This window comes from Xiphias gladius, chromosome 1, assembly GCF_016859285.1.
Source record: "Xiphias gladius isolate SHS-SW01 ecotype Sanya breed wild chromosome 1, ASM1685928v1, whole genome shotgun sequence".
Lineage (NCBI taxonomy): Eukaryota > Metazoa > Chordata > Actinopteri > Istiophoriformes > Xiphiidae > Xiphias > Xiphias gladius.
In genome coordinates, this window is record NC_053400.1 from 5961525 (window position 1) to 5981890 (window position 20366).

The 20366-nt window shown below is 41.5% G+C and overlaps 1 protein-coding gene across 1 annotated transcript in view; it reads right to left on the minus strand.

The window, feature by feature from the left end:
* mtss1lb (MTSS I-BAR domain containing 2b) overlaps window positions 1-20366 on the minus strand; it is a 66557-nt gene that overhangs the window by 1996 nt on the left and 44195 nt on the right. The window contains exons 4-13 of the mRNA XM_040127349.1: window positions 16571-16655; window positions 15643-15734; window positions 14103-14177; window positions 9195-9352; window positions 7240-7347; window positions 7050-7147; window positions 5482-5773; window positions 5088-5162; window positions 1735-1917; window positions 257-422 (exon numbers count right to left, since the gene is read on the minus strand). Coding sequence (XP_039983283.1) covers window positions 257-422; window positions 1735-1917; window positions 5088-5162; window positions 5482-5773; window positions 7050-7147; window positions 7240-7347; window positions 9195-9352; window positions 14103-14177; window positions 15643-15734; window positions 16571-16655 — 1332 coding nt within the window. The remainder of the gene's footprint in view (window positions 1-256; window positions 423-1734; window positions 1918-5087; window positions 5163-5481; window positions 5774-7049; window positions 7148-7239; window positions 7348-9194; window positions 9353-14102; window positions 14178-15642; window positions 15735-16570; window positions 16656-20366) is intronic.

Sequence of the window (20366 nt, forward strand, 5' to 3'; positions counted from 1 at the left end):
TTTAAGTTTCACTACACTCTAAAGTGTAGGGAAACACACACTGATACAAGTGAAAATGATGAATTCTGCACAGCTTGTATATACTGATGTGGCGGTTTTAAAAAATCCATAATACCATCCCATCATAAATTGGCTTTTCTTAGGTTTTACAAAAACTAAGGTGATGAATGTGGCCAGGAGAAATCTAATAAATGTGGGCTCCCTAGGCTGAACAGAATTAAAAGCTGCTGTAGATAAGAGCAGATAAGTTTTTCACCTTGTGAGGGGATTGTATCCTCAGAGCAGGATGGGGTTGTGGTCTCTGTGCTGTATCCACTGGAGTACTGCAGGGAGTCTCTGCTGCTTTTCTGCTGCTCCATACTCAGCCCTCTGGTCAGCACCATGGCCAGGTCACTGGCTGCTGGTGAAACCTCCTCTCCATGCTGAGGACATACAGAGAGGCCACATTGGAAGGATGTTTGATTAATAAATCACAGTCCCAAATAAGGTTAAACACACAAAAAAAAATCAAACTACTATACTAGCCACAGTAACAAAAAAAATAAGTCGACTTCATATCGACTGAAACCTCTATTAATTGATACTTACAATCTTTTTGGATGAGGGTGTTTCAACATTTTGTTGGAACTTCATTCATTTTTCTGATATCTGAATATAATCTTTTTAGTGATCATATTTATTAATTATTATATTTGTTTTTTTTATTGTAATGATGTAAAATCAGGTTTTTGACTGGAAACCAGGAGTAACACAAGTGCAGAAGTAAAGTGCTTTCCAGCGCTCCAAAACCAAAATCTGGCCGCTATCACAGCACCAATGACAAATTACATTTTCTCCATATTGCTTGGTTCACATGCTGCTATTGTCTATAGCCTCGTCTGCAAATGATAACAAAGTTGTAAAGAGGCAAAAGGTTTTCGGGCCTAAAAACTGTGTGGGATTTTTTTTCATTAAGGGTAAAAATTTTTTTTTCCTTGAAAAATGTTTCTGATACATGTTGTGATCCAACATTAACTCAGTGTTTTGACAAGCCTTTGTCAGTTTACAAATGCTTTTAATGTTGAGACACATTATTGTATGTGCTGTGTGTCTCCAGTTTGTATACATGTTTCCTCTAGTGGTTAGTATAGTTAGTTAGAATTTAATTTTTTCTTTTTTAAACCTACCCTTAGTGGTCCCCTATGTGCTTGCATGGGTGTATTGGATTCATCTCAGCACAGGCGTGTGGAATTAGGATACTTGTTTGTTTCGGTTCATTTTGGATCAAGAAACCCTGTGGAAGGCAAGTGTATTGATGCGTGTTGGTGTGTTGTTATAATATGCTAGGCTATACTTATTAAAGATGTTTTTTATCCCTGGCACTGGATTTTCTACGTCATACCCTACCCGTGGATGGGGGTTTATTTTATTTTTTTTATTTTCCCCTCCAAGAGCACCAGTGAGTGGAGCGGACCCCAGGAGCGCTCATGTTTGTATTGTTTTTCTTTACTGACTTAGTATTATTTGGCAGATCAGATTGATCAAGTTTTGAGCTTATCAGACTTATTGTTCAGCAATTTGAAGATGTATTGCTGTCATAGCTGACTGACCACAACAATCGCATGGCTTATTATAGGCTTACTTATTATATATTTATGCATTGCTGAACACACACTCTCACAATATTGCAAATATCCCCCAACACACCTAGCCTATTTCTTCTTCAACCTGCATGTTAGCATCATCAAGCATTACCTTGGCAGCAATAGTAGCTGGGGTCATCCTGGGTCTCTGCCCGTCATCAGGGTGTGATGGCCCGGCATACCCCTGGGAGCCCGGCGACGCCTCGTTCTCCCTCAGCCTATCGAGGGGTTCCTTTCTCCTCTGAACTGCTGCTGCAGCCACCGGCTGCTCATACTGACCTGCTTTGGACCAATCCTGAAGAGGTGAGTGGAATTAATAAACAGGAAGTAGCAGGTAGGATTAGCATGAGAGACTTGTCCACTATCCAGCAGTTTGAAGCCCTTCATCTGAGTGCAGAGAGAGGGAGCCTGTATGGGTGGATTGTGTCTGAGTGCTTGGAAGAGTTTGTGTCTGGCTGTATGTGGGCAGGGGCCTTTTTGAACATCTGAATGTGTTTAAAATGATGCGTTTGATTGGTCTGCTCTCCACAGCCTGCTTTGTATTAGTCAATCTCCAGTCAGTAGATTGCAAAACCAGTGAGTTTGACAGGGGAGGCCAAAAAAATATGCATGCACACACAGCAGATGGGTATGAAAATTTAAGAAAGCAAGGGAATGTGGTTATGAATGAGATAATCAGGTGATGAAAATGTAGAGAAAATTAACCAGCTTTAACTGAAACGTATCAAACAGAAACAGAAGCAAAGGTGCAACTGAAGAAATGGAAGCGAATGGAGAACAAACCTTCCAGATAGGAACCTTTGATGTGGGAGAGGAGGAGCTGGATCCAGGGGGGCGGATATAGGGTGGGGACGCAGGAACGGGAAGAATGACAGAGAGAGGCCTGGTGGAGCCAGAGTGAGAGAAAGCGGGGCGGAAGGTAGCGAAGGACGAGCCAAACTGCGGGACAAGAGACATAGTCGTGTCATCAGAGAAAGAAAAAGACACGGACGTGGACTAAGAGAGAAAGGGAAGAGAGAGAGAGGCAGCCGGCTGTGGTGGGAGACCACTGGGCCTAACACATGAGAATAACAGCAACACATCTATACACATACCTACAATAGACATTCACACACCAAGTCCTCAGAGTGAAACAGAAGAGCATGAATCAGCAGGATGTTTGACAACAGAAAATGCTCCTAAAACACAATTAGTCTCCGCTGTCCATGCATCAAAGTGACTCTATACGCAAACTAAGTGAAATTAGTCTACGAACTACATCAGTGAAGCCTAGAAAGCCTACATTTCACAGCTTCACGAGGTTATTATATTAGAAAGGTAACGGGATGTGTTAAAGCGGCCCCAAGCATGCAATTAACATTCAGATGGATTTGATTTGACAGTCACTACATCAGTGCAGTAATTCTGCATCATCGTAGCACAGAATATAGCCAATGGCAACTTTTTTTGATAACCTAGCAACAGGCTCTTTATTGCACCCTGAGGCTGGAATACTGACCCACTGAAACTACAACTGTCGAGAGCTGCAGTCATAGTGAGTGTTTATTTCCCCATTAGCCAAAAGGAGCAAATATAAGCCCATTCCACATTCAACAACAATTGCACTAGCCAGACGAAGGTGAAATTCTGCCTTATCGTCAGAGCATTCTTGCTTTTCAATGGGAAGCATTTGGGAATGCTGTACCGCGTCATGTTGTTCCGGTTACTGGTAGCTCTACCTTTGTCGCAGGCAGATGCAGCTGTTGCACTGGTCACCCAGTGTTGTTTAATGTGGACACAGATGTAAAGGGGAGAGAAGTTTTAATTGGTTTTAATTCATGATTTTTAATGGAACTGAGTGTGCGTCCATTGTGTTCCGAGGATGTCACCATCTCTAACGTCCTGATAATTTCAATAAAAATACACACAACAGTTTTCATCGAGGTAACCAGTGAAGGTGGGGGCACACAATCCATCTTGACAATAAGTGTCACTCAAATTAGAGATGGATCAATAAAATTACTGTCATCAAAATGGTAAATGGACTGTACTTATATAGCACTTTTCTAGTCTTATTGACCACTCAAAGCACTTTATACCACTGCCACATTCACCCATTCACACGGCGCTCTTTTCTATATATATTGCGCTTTCTATACACACACACACATACACACACACTTTCACACTCACACACCGATGACACATGGGGGACAATTTGGGCTTCAGTATTTAGCCTGAGGACACTTCGACATGCGGACTGAAGGAGTCGGGGATCGAACCACAGCCCTTCCGGTTAGTGGACGACCTGCTCTACCTCCTGAGCCAAAGCCACCCAGAAGGCTGTAAATCAATGTCAATCAACTGAAAGGGAAGGTAGTCATATATGCAAGCTGCTGTGGACGACAGATGCTGCTTGAAATCAGACATGAATATTTACTTTGCCTTGTGAGGAACATTGATTTTTTTTTTTTTTTTTTTTTTTAATTTCTGCAAACAGATGCGCATACTGGTAAAAGACTGTATAATTCAAATGAAAGAGACAAGTTCTCAAAGATAAATAAAAAGGAATCTGTGATTTTGGAGAGGTTTATATGAGTGCAACTCCACCATTTTAAGTGGAGAAAACAGCACAAGAATATAAACATTCCATACATATTTTAGCTGTCGACCTGATCTGAGTTGGTGAGCAGGGCATGATGCAAATGGCTTTAAATCTTATAACCAAACTGTGATTACCAATGAATTGTCAGAGACACTCTACATCACCTCTCCTCACCACTGCAGTGAGCCACCAAACTAGGTGAAGAAAATATTCCCTTTATGCATAGGATGATACCACTTTGCACCATGTGCCTGCAAACATAGAGCCATTTGAGCCTGATTACTGCAATCAAATATTTTGGAACTTGGAAAGCATGGAAATACATTAATTCAACCGACACCTCATGCCTCAGGTGCGTTCTTCCCCATTGTTCTCTTGTAAAGTAAGTTGATGGCATTTGATTTGATGTTGCCATCAAAAAGCATTTTCTGCGGGCGAGCCTATTTAGCCTCCAGAGAGCAATTGCTCGGTTTGAAGTTTGCCTTACTATCCAGAAGTCAAAGTCTCCCACTCTTTTAAAAAGTCCATTAGACTCTCAAAACGAACCTTCTGATACCTTGGTTAATGTAACTTATCATTTTAAACAGCGTGTCTTATATAATTCTGCTCTGTAATGACTTTATACCACCACAATCATCACAGTTCAGTTCATCACTGCCACAAGAAAAAAAAGTGCTTGAAAAAAATGAAAATGTTTCAGTAAAAAAAAAAAAGGAAAGTTTTATTTATTTATTGTCCTCTATTATGATATAAACCACAAAAGTCAATTGATCCAAAATGTGCCTGTTCTTTTTTCATTTCTGCTACCAACTACTTGCTTTTGAATTTTGTGGTATACAGGTGAGGATTCCACATTGTACAACAGGAATAAGAGTACTTACAGTGGTGGGGGAGCTGCATTCACTGACTGACTGGCATGTTTCTGAGGCCTCCGACGATGCTGAGCTGGATGACTTCTACAGCAGTAATATGGGGAGAAAAACACAAAATTCTGTTTACTTGTTCGGCCATCCTGATCAAGAATCCATATGCGCACGAGAGCATTGTGTGTGTGTGTGTGTGTGTGTGTGTGTGTGTGTGAAGCTTAAATTTGAATTAAACCTAAAAACAAGCTAAAATATGCAAACAATTTGTTTTTAGTATTCTTGAATGATATCAATTTTTCCATGTTAATTTGGTGGTGTGGCAGGAAACCGACATTTAAGTCCTGATGCAGCACTTTGAATTTGTGTGTATAACTGTGTGTACTTCAGTGTACCTGTCCAGCATTTGTACCTGGCTAGTGATGTCCGAGGGCATGGGTGAGGGAGGCTTGGAGTAGATATTAGCATCCTGGGACACAAAGCCCGAATCGTGGGAGGAGACACTGCTCAGGCGGTGTGCTGCGATACCCCCAAGTGGCGGAGGCTGGTGCGGCAGGCTGCTGCGGTACCGATAGGAGGAGGAGGAGGAGGAGGAGGTGGGTGAATGGGGTTGGGAACCTCCACCACAACCGCCACCACCAATACCACCACTACCGCCTCCTCCTGACGAACGGGAGGCACTACTGTGGGCGCTGTTGACGCTGCTGCAGGGGGGTGGGGGTGCAGAGGAGCGGGGGGAGAAGGGGGTTGGGTGGTTGAAGGGGTGAGGAGTGTGAAGGTGGGATGAAGGTGATGGTTGTCAATGTGGAGTAAGGACAGTATTTAGGGAGAGAGAGCATGATTACAGGAATGTGTCAAAGCGATTGTTTGATTTAGGACGAGGACGTTGAAACAAAATTTGGAAGATATGAAGCGTTGGTTATTGGCAGAGATGATAAATTGATGGTTGGAGGATGCATTGGAGAATTTTGTGATTGGTTTAAGTGATGGATTGAAGTTCAGGAACAGTTCATAGCAAGTTGTCGGTTTATCAGGTTAGTGACACACCAGTCACAGTTAAAAGCAGAGACCCCAAAAATGAAGGGACACCAGGTAACCAGACACCCCGCAGGAGAGAAAGAGGGCAAATCACGCGTGCACACGAACATGGAACAAATAACAGAAGATAGACAAGAGGAAAGAGAGACAAGTACAGAGAATATGGTTGTGGTGAGGGGGAAGGAGGGGGGGTGGGGTGGGGGGGTAGACAGAGAGAGTGTAAGCTTGTGAGGATCCAGAGCACACACACACACACACACACACACACACTAAATACTGCAGGCAAAAAGCTGTGAACTCGCATGCTTTAGAGCTTCTCCTAAAGGGAAACTGCTACTACATGCGTACAATATACTGACAGAGACTGGTTCGTACACATCCACCAAATGATTTTTTTTTTTCAGACAAAGAACCACAGAAATCCATTTTGACTGTACAGTATTCTTCTTGCAGTTTTCATTCTGTTCACTTCAAAGATTCTGACTTTGAGTATTATATGCATTTACAATTAAAGAAGGCAGGGGCTGTGAATAACATTACTCATCTGATGTTTGAGATTGAAGATATCAGGCTGATGCTTCTTTATTTATACCTTATCTATATATTTATATATATGCCAAAATTCAATATTTTTTGTCTTTCATTCAGCCATCCATTAAAAGAAACAAACAAAAAGAAAATAATCCACGCTGCTGTTTCTCTGTCTGAAGGCTGTGGCTCATTTTATTCGGAGATTCCACTAAACTGAAGATGACTGGACAAACGGTAATGATGGACTGACTAACACAGACAGAAGGACTGACAGTCAGAGTGCAACATAAACATCAGGGAAGGCTCCTCTTTCTGATACTCAGCTTATAAATCGCTGCAAAGAGCGCTGCAGCGCGGGTGTCAGAGGTCGGTTATGTCTGTGTGTACACGTGTCTATTTGAGTGTGAGTACCTGCACATGCTGCTCTTGCGCGAGCCAGAGCTGCTTGGGGATGAAGGAGGGGTCTGATAGGACCAGCTGTAATCGGACCCCTTCAGGTCCTTAATCACCTGAGAGAGAAACAAACGGAGCGAGTTGAAGAGTGTGTTCATCGTGTCCGTCTTTATGTGGGCTGGGTCTTGTGGGTGTGCGCATGTTACACCTGTTCGCTAGCAGGGGGCAGTTTGTGAGGATCGGTTGTCAGCACAGTGAGGTCATCGATGATGGCCTGGAGGTGAGTGATCTCTCCCAGCATGGCGATCTCTCCGTTCTAAACAACAAGATAGAGACCATGAAGCTAATATCCCGCTGACCTTACTGTCTTCCTATCAGATCTTCTTTCCTTTCCACGCAAACTCCAAAACACACAGGCTTTTCGACACAGTGGCATTTCAGATGACCCGGTTCGACAATACCCATGGCACACATCAAACACGGCACAAAGTGAATGTGGAGTGCTGCACTCTAATACTACCTCAACTATATGTCTCTCCTTGTTTTCTGTGAAAGCAGCAGGGTGACCTGCTATCACCGAACAACAACATCAAAATACAGGGGCTGGTGTATTTAAAATTGCTGTGACAATGCTGTTTTGCTGGGGCATCAGGAAGGGGGACAGGGGCGCCATTGTGTGTTATTACATAGAAAACAACAGGTGGGACTCTTTTCGACCGATGTCCATATTATGTAACATGAAACTATCAATGGAGGAAGAGGAGTTATTCCTCCACAGTTGCAGTGAACATCAACTTGAAGATTTCCTGTGTGATTTCACCTAGATTCACCATAACGTGAAATACACTGATTACAAAACAATATTATTATTAAATAGAGGGATGCAAATGTCAGCCTACTGCACAACGCCATATGCAGGTTTCTCTGTAATACCTCATGAATAAATATTTGTAATAAATCACACAACATCAGTGGTGGACTTTTCTTACGCAGATAACAGAGATGTGTTGGTATACCGGTTTTACTATATTCTGTGATGAAACATTAGTGATGGTGGCAACACCAGCAACAGCAACACAGAACAGCGCTCCTGCCTTCATTAGCAGGTTAACTTTGATTACCCACAAAGGAATGCTTTTATGACCTACTGATCAATCGGAGGCACAGCAGGCCAGAGAACCAGCCAGTCAGGCTCCTTCTCTGTCTAACGCTAGCTGCCATTGCAGTGCTAACATTAGCCTGTTGAGGTACCGAAGTGTGACCAGTTGGTGGAGCTGAGTTTATTATGTGTGGCTGACAAAAGAGAAAACTTGCTGCCACAAAATTGCAAGAATCATTTTCTTCCTCACTGGTTCGCTCTGGTTTCACTTCAGCTGTGGGACCCACTGTTTGCAGCGTCCGACCAGCGGAGGAGTGTGAGTCCAAGAACATCTACTACAGAGATACACCGATCAGCCACATCGTGGTTTTAATGTTGTGGATTCTGTTGGATTCTGTTTGGCTACTAGTAGGTTAATAGTCTGCTTTTTTAAAATGATTTTAAGCATTAACACGGAAAAGAAATGACCATGTGAATGAAAAACAAGAACAGATCCATGAAACTGTCCTTTGTTTAAGGTCAATTGTCTTAAACTTGCTCTTATTTATTGTGTTTTGAGGTGAATTTCATATGGTTTAGTGTATGTAATGCTTCTGTACATTCCAACAAAGTTGCATTGTATGATTCACGGTTTCAGTGTTGGTGTGAGGTGATTTTACTATAGTTCAGCTCAAATAGTTTTTCAGGAAAGTTCAATGCAATATCGCACCAATACCATTTACCGTGATATTTTTGGCCACAATAAACATAGCATGAAACCTTTATACTGTCACACCCCTTGCTGACTAACACACATCCATGTCACTAAAATTGCACTATGTTGTCTCCCAGTAGAAATCAAGTGCAGTGACAGTGACACTTTTCATATTTCAGCATCACACAACCAATAAGTCTTGAGTCACTTTGTGAGGGACCCTGGACCCGCATCTTTATCAGTGGAGCAGCTCAGTAATTATAAAGACTGCGATTGTACTGTGGAGCAGGTCAGAAAGTGTTTGAGCCCCTCTCCACCGCTACTCCCTTCCCTCCGCTCTACCACCAGCTCTCCTCCTCTATCCCCTCACCACGACTGGCTGAAGGAAGCCAATGAAGGTACAGAAGCGACCCCTCTCTTCCACCAGGGCACGGCGCACCGCCTGCTTCTCTGTCTCCTCCATCAACAGGCACATGTCGGTGACATCCTGCATGGCACTGTCCAGCTGAGGCTGCAGGTCCCCTCGCCCTGGGATGAGGAGGGTATAGTGGTGGGGAAAGGAGAAAAAAAAAAGAAAAGAGAGAGAGAGACAGAGGAGATTGAGAGAGGCAGGTCAGGGAGAAGACGATGGTAGAAAGGTATGAAGGAGAGAAGCAGGGTTTTCATCGAAGAAGGTGGATGAAATAGTAAAAAGAAAGTAGGAAAGAAAGACGGAGCTGCAGATAGTGAAAGGGAGTAAAAGTGTGTCTGGGTATTTACCGCAGTGGTAAAAAAAATGAACATGATATTTGTTTAATGGGATATCTCTTCGCCAGCCTCTGCTTCCCATAATGCACTGCTCCATCAAACCACTAGCATACATTATGAAACTCAAACTGAAGGAGATGAGGTAAACAGCAACACCTTGCTTGATGTTCTGGCTCTGTACTAGTTTTAAATGTTACGTGTTTTGTGTGTAAGTGCATCATGTTGTACTATATTACATTTCATTATATTAGACAGACAGCAGCCACCCAGATGACATGACACCCTGCATGCTATATGAGATCGGGCATAAAAAGCATATTGGAGGAGCACTTGTTACTGCTGTGCCCTGTAGGACAATAGCTTGATGACCTAAACCTAATATTTTACGATGCTAACTTATTAATTATATGCTGCATTGTGTCATATTGGCTATTTCTCTCCTTTGACCTCAGAAGCTTAACGGTTGTTAAGTTTAGCAATTTGGAGCCAATTGAAATGAAATGTCGAAACTTCCCCGTGGCACAGGCTCTAAACCTGGAAACGGTGACTTTTGGCCAACTGGGGGCAGCATAAACAAGCTGTGGACAACGGTGACACATAAACCTTCTATTTTGTTGTGATGAGCTTACTTCCAGCAGATACACAGCGACAATACACTGCAAAAACTCCATGTCAAAGTATGTGAGAGAATTTAGAAAAAAAAATAGAAACTGCAGCGTTGGTGGTAATTGTATGTGGGCTTCTCTCTATGAGCAAACCCTTTCACATCATACATAGTCATTTGATGCATTGTTAATATAAAATTATGGATATAATTATGATTATTTAATTATAAAAATATAATTGCAACTATATTTTACATAATAAACTGGTACAATAGCTTCATTTGGAAAAAAAAAAAGAGAGCATAGGCTACCAACCTTTCCCTGCAGTCAAATTTTACTGCAAGACAGTTCAGTCTCGAAAATACTTACATGTTTACAGTAGCATGTGGCATTTGTGCTTAGCTGCCACAGTCATCACAGTTCCCACTTTTTTAGGAGACGCCCAATCTAGCTGAAGACTGTTGGTTTTCTGCGGCCTCTCCTCATGTGAACTAATACTTGGGCTACACGTGTGCACAAAAAGTTGACCACAATGTGCGAGAGTGTGCAATTTCCCTCTCTGACACGGTATCGACCCACACCCAACCTGATGACAGTACAGAGCCAAAACACAAATAATGTGTTTCCGTCTTAAAACGTTTCTGCTTGCTGTAATTGTACAGCAATCACTTGATGAAAAAAGCTGTGCATACACACGGTGTGAGAATCTTAATCTTATCTACTGTTGCCAGGAAAAAAAAAAAAAACAACACAAAATACAATCAATGGAAAGCAAGGCACGAAATAACTCTTTGTAGTGTTACAGCATGCACAAAAGTCAGTAGAGATGTCTGCAGTACCAGAGATGGCACGAAAGAGCGAACACGAGAGGAGCGGTAGCATGAGAGCAGAATGAAAGCCTGCGCTGTGACTGCAAAACTAACAGTAGCAGCTAAAGAAGTCATGCAGGAGTCGAGGAAGATAAATTGCATCATGCATTGTCGGGGTGAAACTACACAACTCAAACTCTTCAAACTATAAAACTATAGAAGCTGAACTCTTATCTGTCACCAGGAGGCAAAACCTTCAGTGAAGCTACTTTAAGAACTGTAGTGTTGCAACAATTTTTTTTTAAAGGTTTCAGTTATCTTTCAGTGGAGGACAAAATAAAAATAATTTTGGTAGCTTTACATGACCTGTCAGTAATCATGAGGCCAAAAAAACCAGACCAGAAAAGTTTGGTGCATTAAATGGAAATGTCATTTTCTTATCAGTTTGATGGTAGAGTGATGTCTTTTACAAGCAAGGCTGGTTTACCCACTAGACATAGTGTGAAACTAACCCAGGGCCCCAGACCTTCCGGATGCCTGAGCTCCGGGCTCAACATGTGCCAATTAGACTGTGGTCACATAATTAATTGCAAATGAATTTGTTAATAGTGGACAAACCACAAAAGCACATTTTAACCCTTAAATGTCATATTAAACCTTTAGAGACCCCTTCCTTTAGTAATGCAAACTGAGCTACAAATTGACATAAAAATGCCTGTAAACTTAATACAAAGTATATCATAACATTCATTTCTGCCCTTAATTTGTTTATCAATCTTTTATAGATTCCAAAAAATGTTATTTTCCAAATGTATTGATAACATTTGACATATCCTATTATATTTTATGTCTATATTCCTTTTTTTGTGCTGTGCTACACATACACAACTGTAACTGCTCAATCACTTGCACACAAAATGTGAATTTATTCAGCAAAGTACTCACAAATCACAATCGCTGTTGTGTGGCCTTTGCAACATGGCACTGAACATAGTTGCCCACGGCTCTGCAGCAAAGCTCATGTCCTCTGAGCTACCATTGTCATAATCATACTTTTGAAACATCTGACTGACCAAATGGCACAACAATGTAATCCGAATCATCAGGTGCTTCAGGCACATCTTCATTTTCTGCGTAACTGCCATCAAAACCCTCCAATATCAAAGAAAGTGCTAACATAAGGACTCTTCTTTCGTCTAATGTTGATTTTTAGTTTTTGACTGAATTGGTTTTGACACTTTGACATCAGAGATTGTTAAAAACAAATATTTTGAGGACTAAAAGTGACTCAAGGGCTTAGCTGGATGAAATGAAGGAATCACATGGGGTGTATTATGGTCCCGTGGTCCGTGAAGACTCAAGATTTTGTGTTTCAGGATAAAACCAAAACTAAAGCACCCGCATGGTTACCTGATCTTAAGGCCCCGTCTTGTAGTAGGGCCCTGAGATAAAATCTAGCTTCAAGGCTTTTGTTATTTTGGTTTATCTTGTGTTTTATGTGGTTTCACAAATTAAATGTATGCTTGTGGAACTAAAGTTAACACATACTAATAACTAATTACTAAATATTGCAATGCAAGCACAGAATGTGGAGAAAATCTGGGGCCCACAGCTCATTCTTGGGACCCCCTCGTGGGTTAATCCAGCCCTGATTACCAGGCTCTCTCTCTGATGTCAGGTTTAAAGACTACAATGGAACAATTCTCTAATATACACAGAAACTTTTCCATGATCATTAGGAACCGTTGTATTACAAATTTAGTAATAATCACAAAGTAACAATCTGAAAAAAGTGAATTCAGCTGGGTTTTGGCCTCCACTACATACATGCATGTGTGGTAATCTGCAGGAGAAGGTCTGGAATGTGAGTAAGGCAGGAGGTGATGTAGCAGACCTGTAGCGAGCTATAGGCTGATACTTACCCTGGATCTCTATTACCGCGGGACAAATACCACAGGGAGGGAGAAACAGAGAGGGGGGAGCAGTGGGAGGGGGAGACAGCGAAAAGGATGCAAAATAAGAGAGAAAGAGGAAGAGGGGAGAGAGAGCAGAAATAGCAGAACTCATTGTTAGGGTTAGTACAAGGAAGCCATCACAAGACAGCCGCAGTGCCACAGGTTAAAGCAAAATAACACTGCTGCAACCAAAAACTAAATCCAGAAACAATAGTACCACCAAGCGTCAGCACTCGCAGAGCTAACCAGACACTTGCAAACATAACAGCAAAGGACACGGCACTTTTTCACTGTCGGAGTTACCAAATATTATATTATCGCACTTTATTTTATCCTTAATTATGTTTTATCGTTTAATTACTTCATTTAATTTATGTTTTGCATTTCATTTATTACCAATGTTTTAAATAAAACAACAACGATTCTGAGTACATAACATGTACTCAGAGTTAAAGTCAGAGAGTTGCAGTTAACAAAAGAAAGGATATATTTTAAAAAAAAAAAGACTATTTGAATTATATTTGAATTTTACTTTATAGACATCTTGCATTTTATGTATGTATTCATCTGCCCGGCAACTGAATGGCAACTGTTCCAGAAAAGAAAGCACTATTTATTGGTTGCTGCATCACTGAGAGAAGTGTTTCAGGACGAATAAGAAAAGACCTGTAATGCTGTTGAGTACCACTAGATGGGTATATAAACCTACAATTCTTCTGACCTAGACTGTGTAAAGTCTACGATCCTTGACCTCAGTAAATGACTCACGTTTCTTAATGCGTGTGTGTTGTCTTTCAATGTAATCACTGTATTTTGAGTCTCTTTGTAATGCCTCTATCATGGACCCCAATCAGATACAAACTGTGAATCGACATTTGATTTAGTGTTGGTCAAGTTTGTTGCTGGTGTTAATGTACAATTCACTACCACTACTAGCAGCAGTGATGAGAATGTGAAGGTAACTGTAATAAAAAATGAACTGAGCGTCCAAAGGTATCCAGAGCTACAGCACAAGCACAACATAGAAAATCTTTGATCCTGGCAGAATTGATGGGGTCTGATTGACATGGTAAAGCACAATCTGACCTTTAGTGTGACCTTCTGTCTATTCTGTCAAATGTGAGAAGAGCCTGAGCTCGACAGTTAGACTGCTGACTGTTACCTTTACGAGCCTTCTTCTGTAGTTTCATGGTGTCAGATGACTTCTTCTTGATCTCATGGCGTGACCTCTTGTACTCTTGAAACAGGATGAACAGAGATGCTTTAGCAACAGGAATGTAAAGCCCTCCGTGTGAACTCATATAATCTTGCATTTCCAATACTGACTTAAATAGACACGCTTCCAGAAGCTGTGCAACCAAGAGGTCCCTGAGACAGACTTTACATTGCTTTACGCTGGAGGAAAACCCTGATCCTTAGCGATTAGAGTCAGATCAGCACTGAACCTCATCTTTGGTTTGTGGCTATCAATCCAAGCTACCAGCACAGTTGCTGCGAAAGTACTATGACTATTATAATGCATACCAATGAACCTCACTGTGCTTTCATGCCTAACCTTTTGGATTGGGTTGTGATCATGTTTGATTTAAGCATGAAGTTACTACCGCTACTGTCTACTGAGTACTGTTATCAGATCTATAAGCCAATAAGAAACTGTCGAGAAAGTGATGTTCCAAACGATCCGGAAGCGATGTACAGTATATATTAATGCGAGTTCAACTAGCCATGCTAACGTGTATGGCCCCTGCATGTGACAGAGGGGATTTCCCCGTTTCCCCCCATCAAGCAGAGAGTAAAAAGGAGCAAACGTTATGTTAGAGTGTGTCCTACTCCATGAAGCAGTTCCTCACTAAAAAGTGAGGAGACATACTGACCGCACAGGGGTCTGATAAGCATCAAACTCTTGAACATAACGATCAAACTGGACCTGGATTGTATTTTGTTGTCTCGCTGCTATTGTGGCAACACGTTCACAACATGCCTTTGGATTTTTTTCTGTGCTTTTTTTTTTTTTTCATTTGAGCAGGTGATGCATTCGTTTCATGAATTAGCATCACAACCGGTCTAACTCTGTCTCCTGAAAATTACTTATTTTTATACAAATAAACTGCAACGGCAAAAACGGTTTTTGCCCAGATTACAATTTCTATCAACGTAAGGAGGAAATCTTTTCCTCCTTCCTCCAATTTGCATATTTGGCAAGTTGCAGATACACTGATACTAATGATATAAGTAAAATGTTCACAGACAACATATTTGTTTTCCACCAAAATATTTGATCTTGCAGCACAATATCCACTTAGTGGTGACTGCAGGATTATTCAGCTTTTTTATGATTATGTTTGGGACCTCACAGTACTTTCTTAAGATTAGGGAAAGACTGCGGTCTGGTTAAACAGAAAGTGTTTATTTACATTTAACCAAAACCATAATCTTAACCAAAGTGCTTTCGGTGCCTAAACCTAACCACAGACAGGACCGTGGATGCGAACCCTGGTCTGAGCGCCCGTCAACCACCCAAATCACATCCTCATGACACTGAGGCTGACGCTGCCGTAAATGAATGTAGCGCTTCATTCATTCAGAAACTACATTGCCTCTGAACATAATCCAGCCAGTGATAACATTTCCTACAAAACATATTTGCTGTTGGAGAAACCTCCTTTTCTAGGAGACAGGGTTGACCAGTGATGCGTTTGTACCTTTTGCATGATCCTTATCCAGCTGGTTGGCTGTCTTCTTCCAGTCCTCAATTTTGTCCTGAAGAGGAGTGATCAGACTCTCCATCAAAGCACTTGTAGGAAAGACAGAGATGTAAGAGGAAGATACATGAGTTAATGTTTCACAGAAAATCAATCGTAGGGCAAATATTTCCATGGTGCGGTGTCTTGACAAGAGACTGACTTAGTGCAAACAGCGGTGACCCCCATCTTCCAACCACCAAACCCCACTAAAAATGAGAAGCTAGAGTATATTTCTGGAGCGAGATCATTATATAAGTTCCCTCCACATGTCCTTCCACTTCATAATTTTATTATCTGGAACACTGCCCCCTCCCCATCCACACATGCATACATACAGTGCAAATGCTCACACGTACAGTAAATGTAGGACGAACGGAACAGACACACAATAGCTTTCAGACTGACTGCATCTTCCAGGGGACCCCTGTCATTGCCATGGCCATAGATCATCAATATGATCAACATCAATGTAATAGCTTTTGCAGTGGAAAATTCGCTACAGAGTATGAAAAATGAAAAAAAAGGCAAACAATGGCTGAAAACAGACTCTCGGTGAGGTTTCCAGAGTGGTTTGTGTTGCGCGCCAATGGTGGCATTCATTTACAGTCATTTAAATATGTGCAGACAGAACAATTTTCCTAATGGAATCTACACAGACAACCTCACCAAACATTTGTCCCATCATAACTCAAAAAACGAGTTTGGCTTTAGATGGGAGCACACATAAGGTCTACCGTTTTATGACTCCTGAAAAACCCTGATGAGCTACAGTGTAAGGTCAGCAGCTGAAGGAAAGGAAGCAAAGGAAGGAGGGCAAGAAGGGCGCAGAAAGTGAGAAGGAAAGCAATGAGGGAAGGAAGAGAGCAAGGAAGGACATGCATCTTACTTGGTGAACTGGCGAAGTTTGGCCTCAATGCTGCGGTGCCTCATGCACATCCTGGTCAGAGCTGAACCAATATCTCTGGTTGCCCCTGGAAACAAAAAACAGCCAGGATCACATGATGAAACACACACGTAGACATACACAAACATATAGATGTTGCCAAAGTGTCTCATTGCACATTTACCACAACAGGCCATTTTTATTCAACAGAAACCACGCAAAGCTGTGATCAATATTTACATTAAAGCTATTAGTGTGCTGTGTAAAGTAAATGCTGGTAAAAGCATTGTGTCCTTCAAAAAGATGAACAACTACAGAGCTTTTGTAACCTTTTACATTCCGCCAGTATTTACACAAGACAATGATCTGCCTCTTGTAGAAACTACACACACTCCTGGCTTCATCCAAATAAAGTCGTGTCTCGTGAGTGTGTGTTTGTGGGAGAGCCAACCGCTCAGGGACCGAGTTTCGAGAGCGGCTAACCTGCAACTGTAAACACCGGTCTATTTTAAGGCAGAGAAGATCCATGTGGAAAAAGCTGACCCTGGAGTTGAAGTCTTTTTAGGTGATGGCAGACAGCGCTAGTTTCCAAAGAAGGTGCTCACGGCTGCTGCTGCTGCTGCTGCCGCCGTACAGGTGGAAAGCCATCAAAAAATGATACTGAAGCTTCATTCTCATACTATGTACTTAAAAGACTTAAAAGACAGAGGTAAAGCTTATACAATATATGGTGCCTAGAGAATATCATAATCACTGCTGCCACTGAAATGTACACACTGGAAAATTCAGATTAAACAGGAGCCAAATGGGATTTCCTCGAGAGACACTGTTTATCATAAGGGCTTACACAGGCTTACACAGTAAAATGCAGGGAGTGCAGGGAGAGGAAGGGCGTTATTCCAAAATGTTATGCACCAGATTAATATTTTCATACACAACTGAAAAATCCTATGTCAGAGAAAAAAAAAGGAGGGGTGGCGAGAGGGGCGTCACTTCTCCGAAATGATTCATTCCACAATTTCAGAATGAATAGGATGTAACTTGCAGGTACACTGTACAGCACATGTACCATGACCACATTGTTGAGGAAAGCAATCAGCAACAATCAGCAACGTTTTTTTATTTTATTTCAAATTGTAATTTAATTCAAAAATGCTATTTTATTTACTCAAATTGTCTCATTTACTTTACCATTTTGGGACACAACTCTAATTTCTCCATTAGGAATAAAACCTCTTGACAAGTTTTCAACGGACTGCCCACCAAGAGTGCCTGTGAGAACTTTGGTTCCCCAAAACATCTAGTGCCATGATCAGATCAAACTTGCTAGGCTAAGATGGGGAACATGGCAAACTTCTCCCGCTAAACATCATCATGTTAGCACTGTCATTGTGAGCGTGTAACATCGCTCAAGCAGTGCTTCACTTAAGTCCAGCCTCACAGAGACTCAAGAATGGATAGAAGTGTCTATTGTGGCACGAAAAAAAGGAAATCTAAATAACCTAAATTCGTAGTAAACCATGCAAGAACAAGGCAAGAACGTCAATATTGGACAACTCCGCAAAACCCTGGATTAAGTTCAACAGCAACATGTTTTTAAGTTCTTTGCCAACAATTTAAAATTCTTACATTCTACAATATCAGCACTCGTCAACAATGGTGTGGTCAAGGTTATGGAAAGATGATGGTTACGACAAAATAACTATGGTTAAAGTTAGGCTACGGTTAGGCTTAGGTAACTAAAACATTTGGTCAAGGTAAATGTTATTTACGTCTGTGATGGAACGTAAACGCCAGTGTCTTGCAGGAAGTCAGATGTGCTGCAGACCAATCCACTATCAGGATCTCTACACCTTTACTTTCCTCCTTTCTGCAAATAGGGTACACAATTTCCTGCCATGGCACTGAACACTGTGATTCCCAGGGACACTGGGTAGAGTGTATAATTGATATAGGCTACAAATTGTGTATTCAAAAGAACAAAAGAGCTTTTGAATGTATAATTAATTATGTTTTTCATGTTAATGTCAAATGATGACCAAACTAAGCTTGTTTTTTATTTCTCATTAAAACATTAACTAATGTGAATCACACTTCAATTACCGTGTAGTTTAGGCTGACAGAGAGTTCACATGCAGTGCATCGGTTAAAATTGCTTTGATTCCTACATTAAAATGTCATGACAGTCAACTCTAGTGTGGGATTCCTTCTGGTTCTAATTTAAAAATGAACAGCGCCGTGTGCTTCGCTGGTCTAATCAACCTAGAATGCCTTGCTCATGAGCACCTCAGTGGTAATTAGTATTAATCATTAAATTTCCTCACCCCCCTGTCTGCAGAAACAAACCAGCAATCCAAAAATTTAAACAATCCTGAGGCACATATTCACATATGCTACCACATACCCATACATTCATAACTGCCAAACCACACACACATACTTACGGTGTGTGTTGTTCACATCCAGGGAGAAGTGTTCCATTCATAATTAACAAATTCCTCCCTCACGCCTCCCGTTCTACCCGGCAACCATTCATTAAAGTAGAGCCACCCTCCCCCAAACACACACATTCATACATACACACACACACACACACACACACACACACACACACACGCTTCAAGTGTACACCATGCATGCCGATCAGTTGTGCAACTGAATCAGTATTTTGAACTGTGTGTTGACTGTGTGATCTAATCCTAAATCAATAAGTGGATCTTGAAACTGACACGGGGAGAGAGTGACGTATCGTCACATAAATCACAAACAGACTGTTATTTTGCATCGAAGGGAAAAAGGTAGATTGGGGGAGAAATGAAAGAAGAAGAGATGAAGGAGAGATCTGTGCATGTAGACGAGAGGCGTCGCCTTGCACATTTTAATGAGCTCACTGCTGGAGAGAGAACTATGGGACTGGAGTTACAGCCAAGTGTGTGTGTGCTTGTGTTTTATCTCCACATTTATGATGGTCCTCTTCCTGTTTGTCTGTTATTACCAGGCATCCCAGACTCCATTGGAAATCAACAAGATTAGGGACAGCACTGAACACACACCGCTCACATCTGGAATACGGCTACTGTGAGTGTGCGTGTGTGTGTGTGTGTGTGTTTGTGTGTGTGTGTGTGTGTGTGTGTGTGTGTGTGTGTGTTTGTGTGCATGTAAATCGGTGTTAATTTACTTCCAATGCAAATCAGCATGTTTTAGCACATTAGGCCTAGCAAGGGCTCGAACCATGCTTAGTCTGACTTGCTTCTTTCAAAATTCCCAAAACAAGTAAGTACTGTAATCTTCATTCGGTACTGTAATGTGAATAGTTGTGCACATACTGTAGGTCGTTGCTATAGTGCTAGAACACTAAAACACTAACACACTTCTCATCGTCAAAAATGGAGTGAAAAATCGAATGCAGTCTCAAAGAAAACAAGCTTTACAACAACCACTCTTCCTCCATCTGCCCACTCGTCAGTCCTCAAGGCTGTTTTTATCAAACGTAAGAAGTTATAGTTGTCGAAGTCTGACTTAATAGTCGCTGTGTTTTAACTGATAAATTTTACAGGCAGAAATATCGAAATGAAGACTATAAAATATTTCATATTAACAGTGGGTCAAATGACTACATGTAATGTAAAGGGAGTAGCACATAATGGTGAACCCACAGAAAATTATCAACAAGTCTGCTCTGGGGAGCATTTATGTGTCTTTCAGCATATTGTTTTGATTTTAGGGCTGCCAACTTCACTTTTCTGGTTCGCTGTCATGAGTCTCAGAGTAGTTTCCGGACACAGCATGCAGCTTCTTT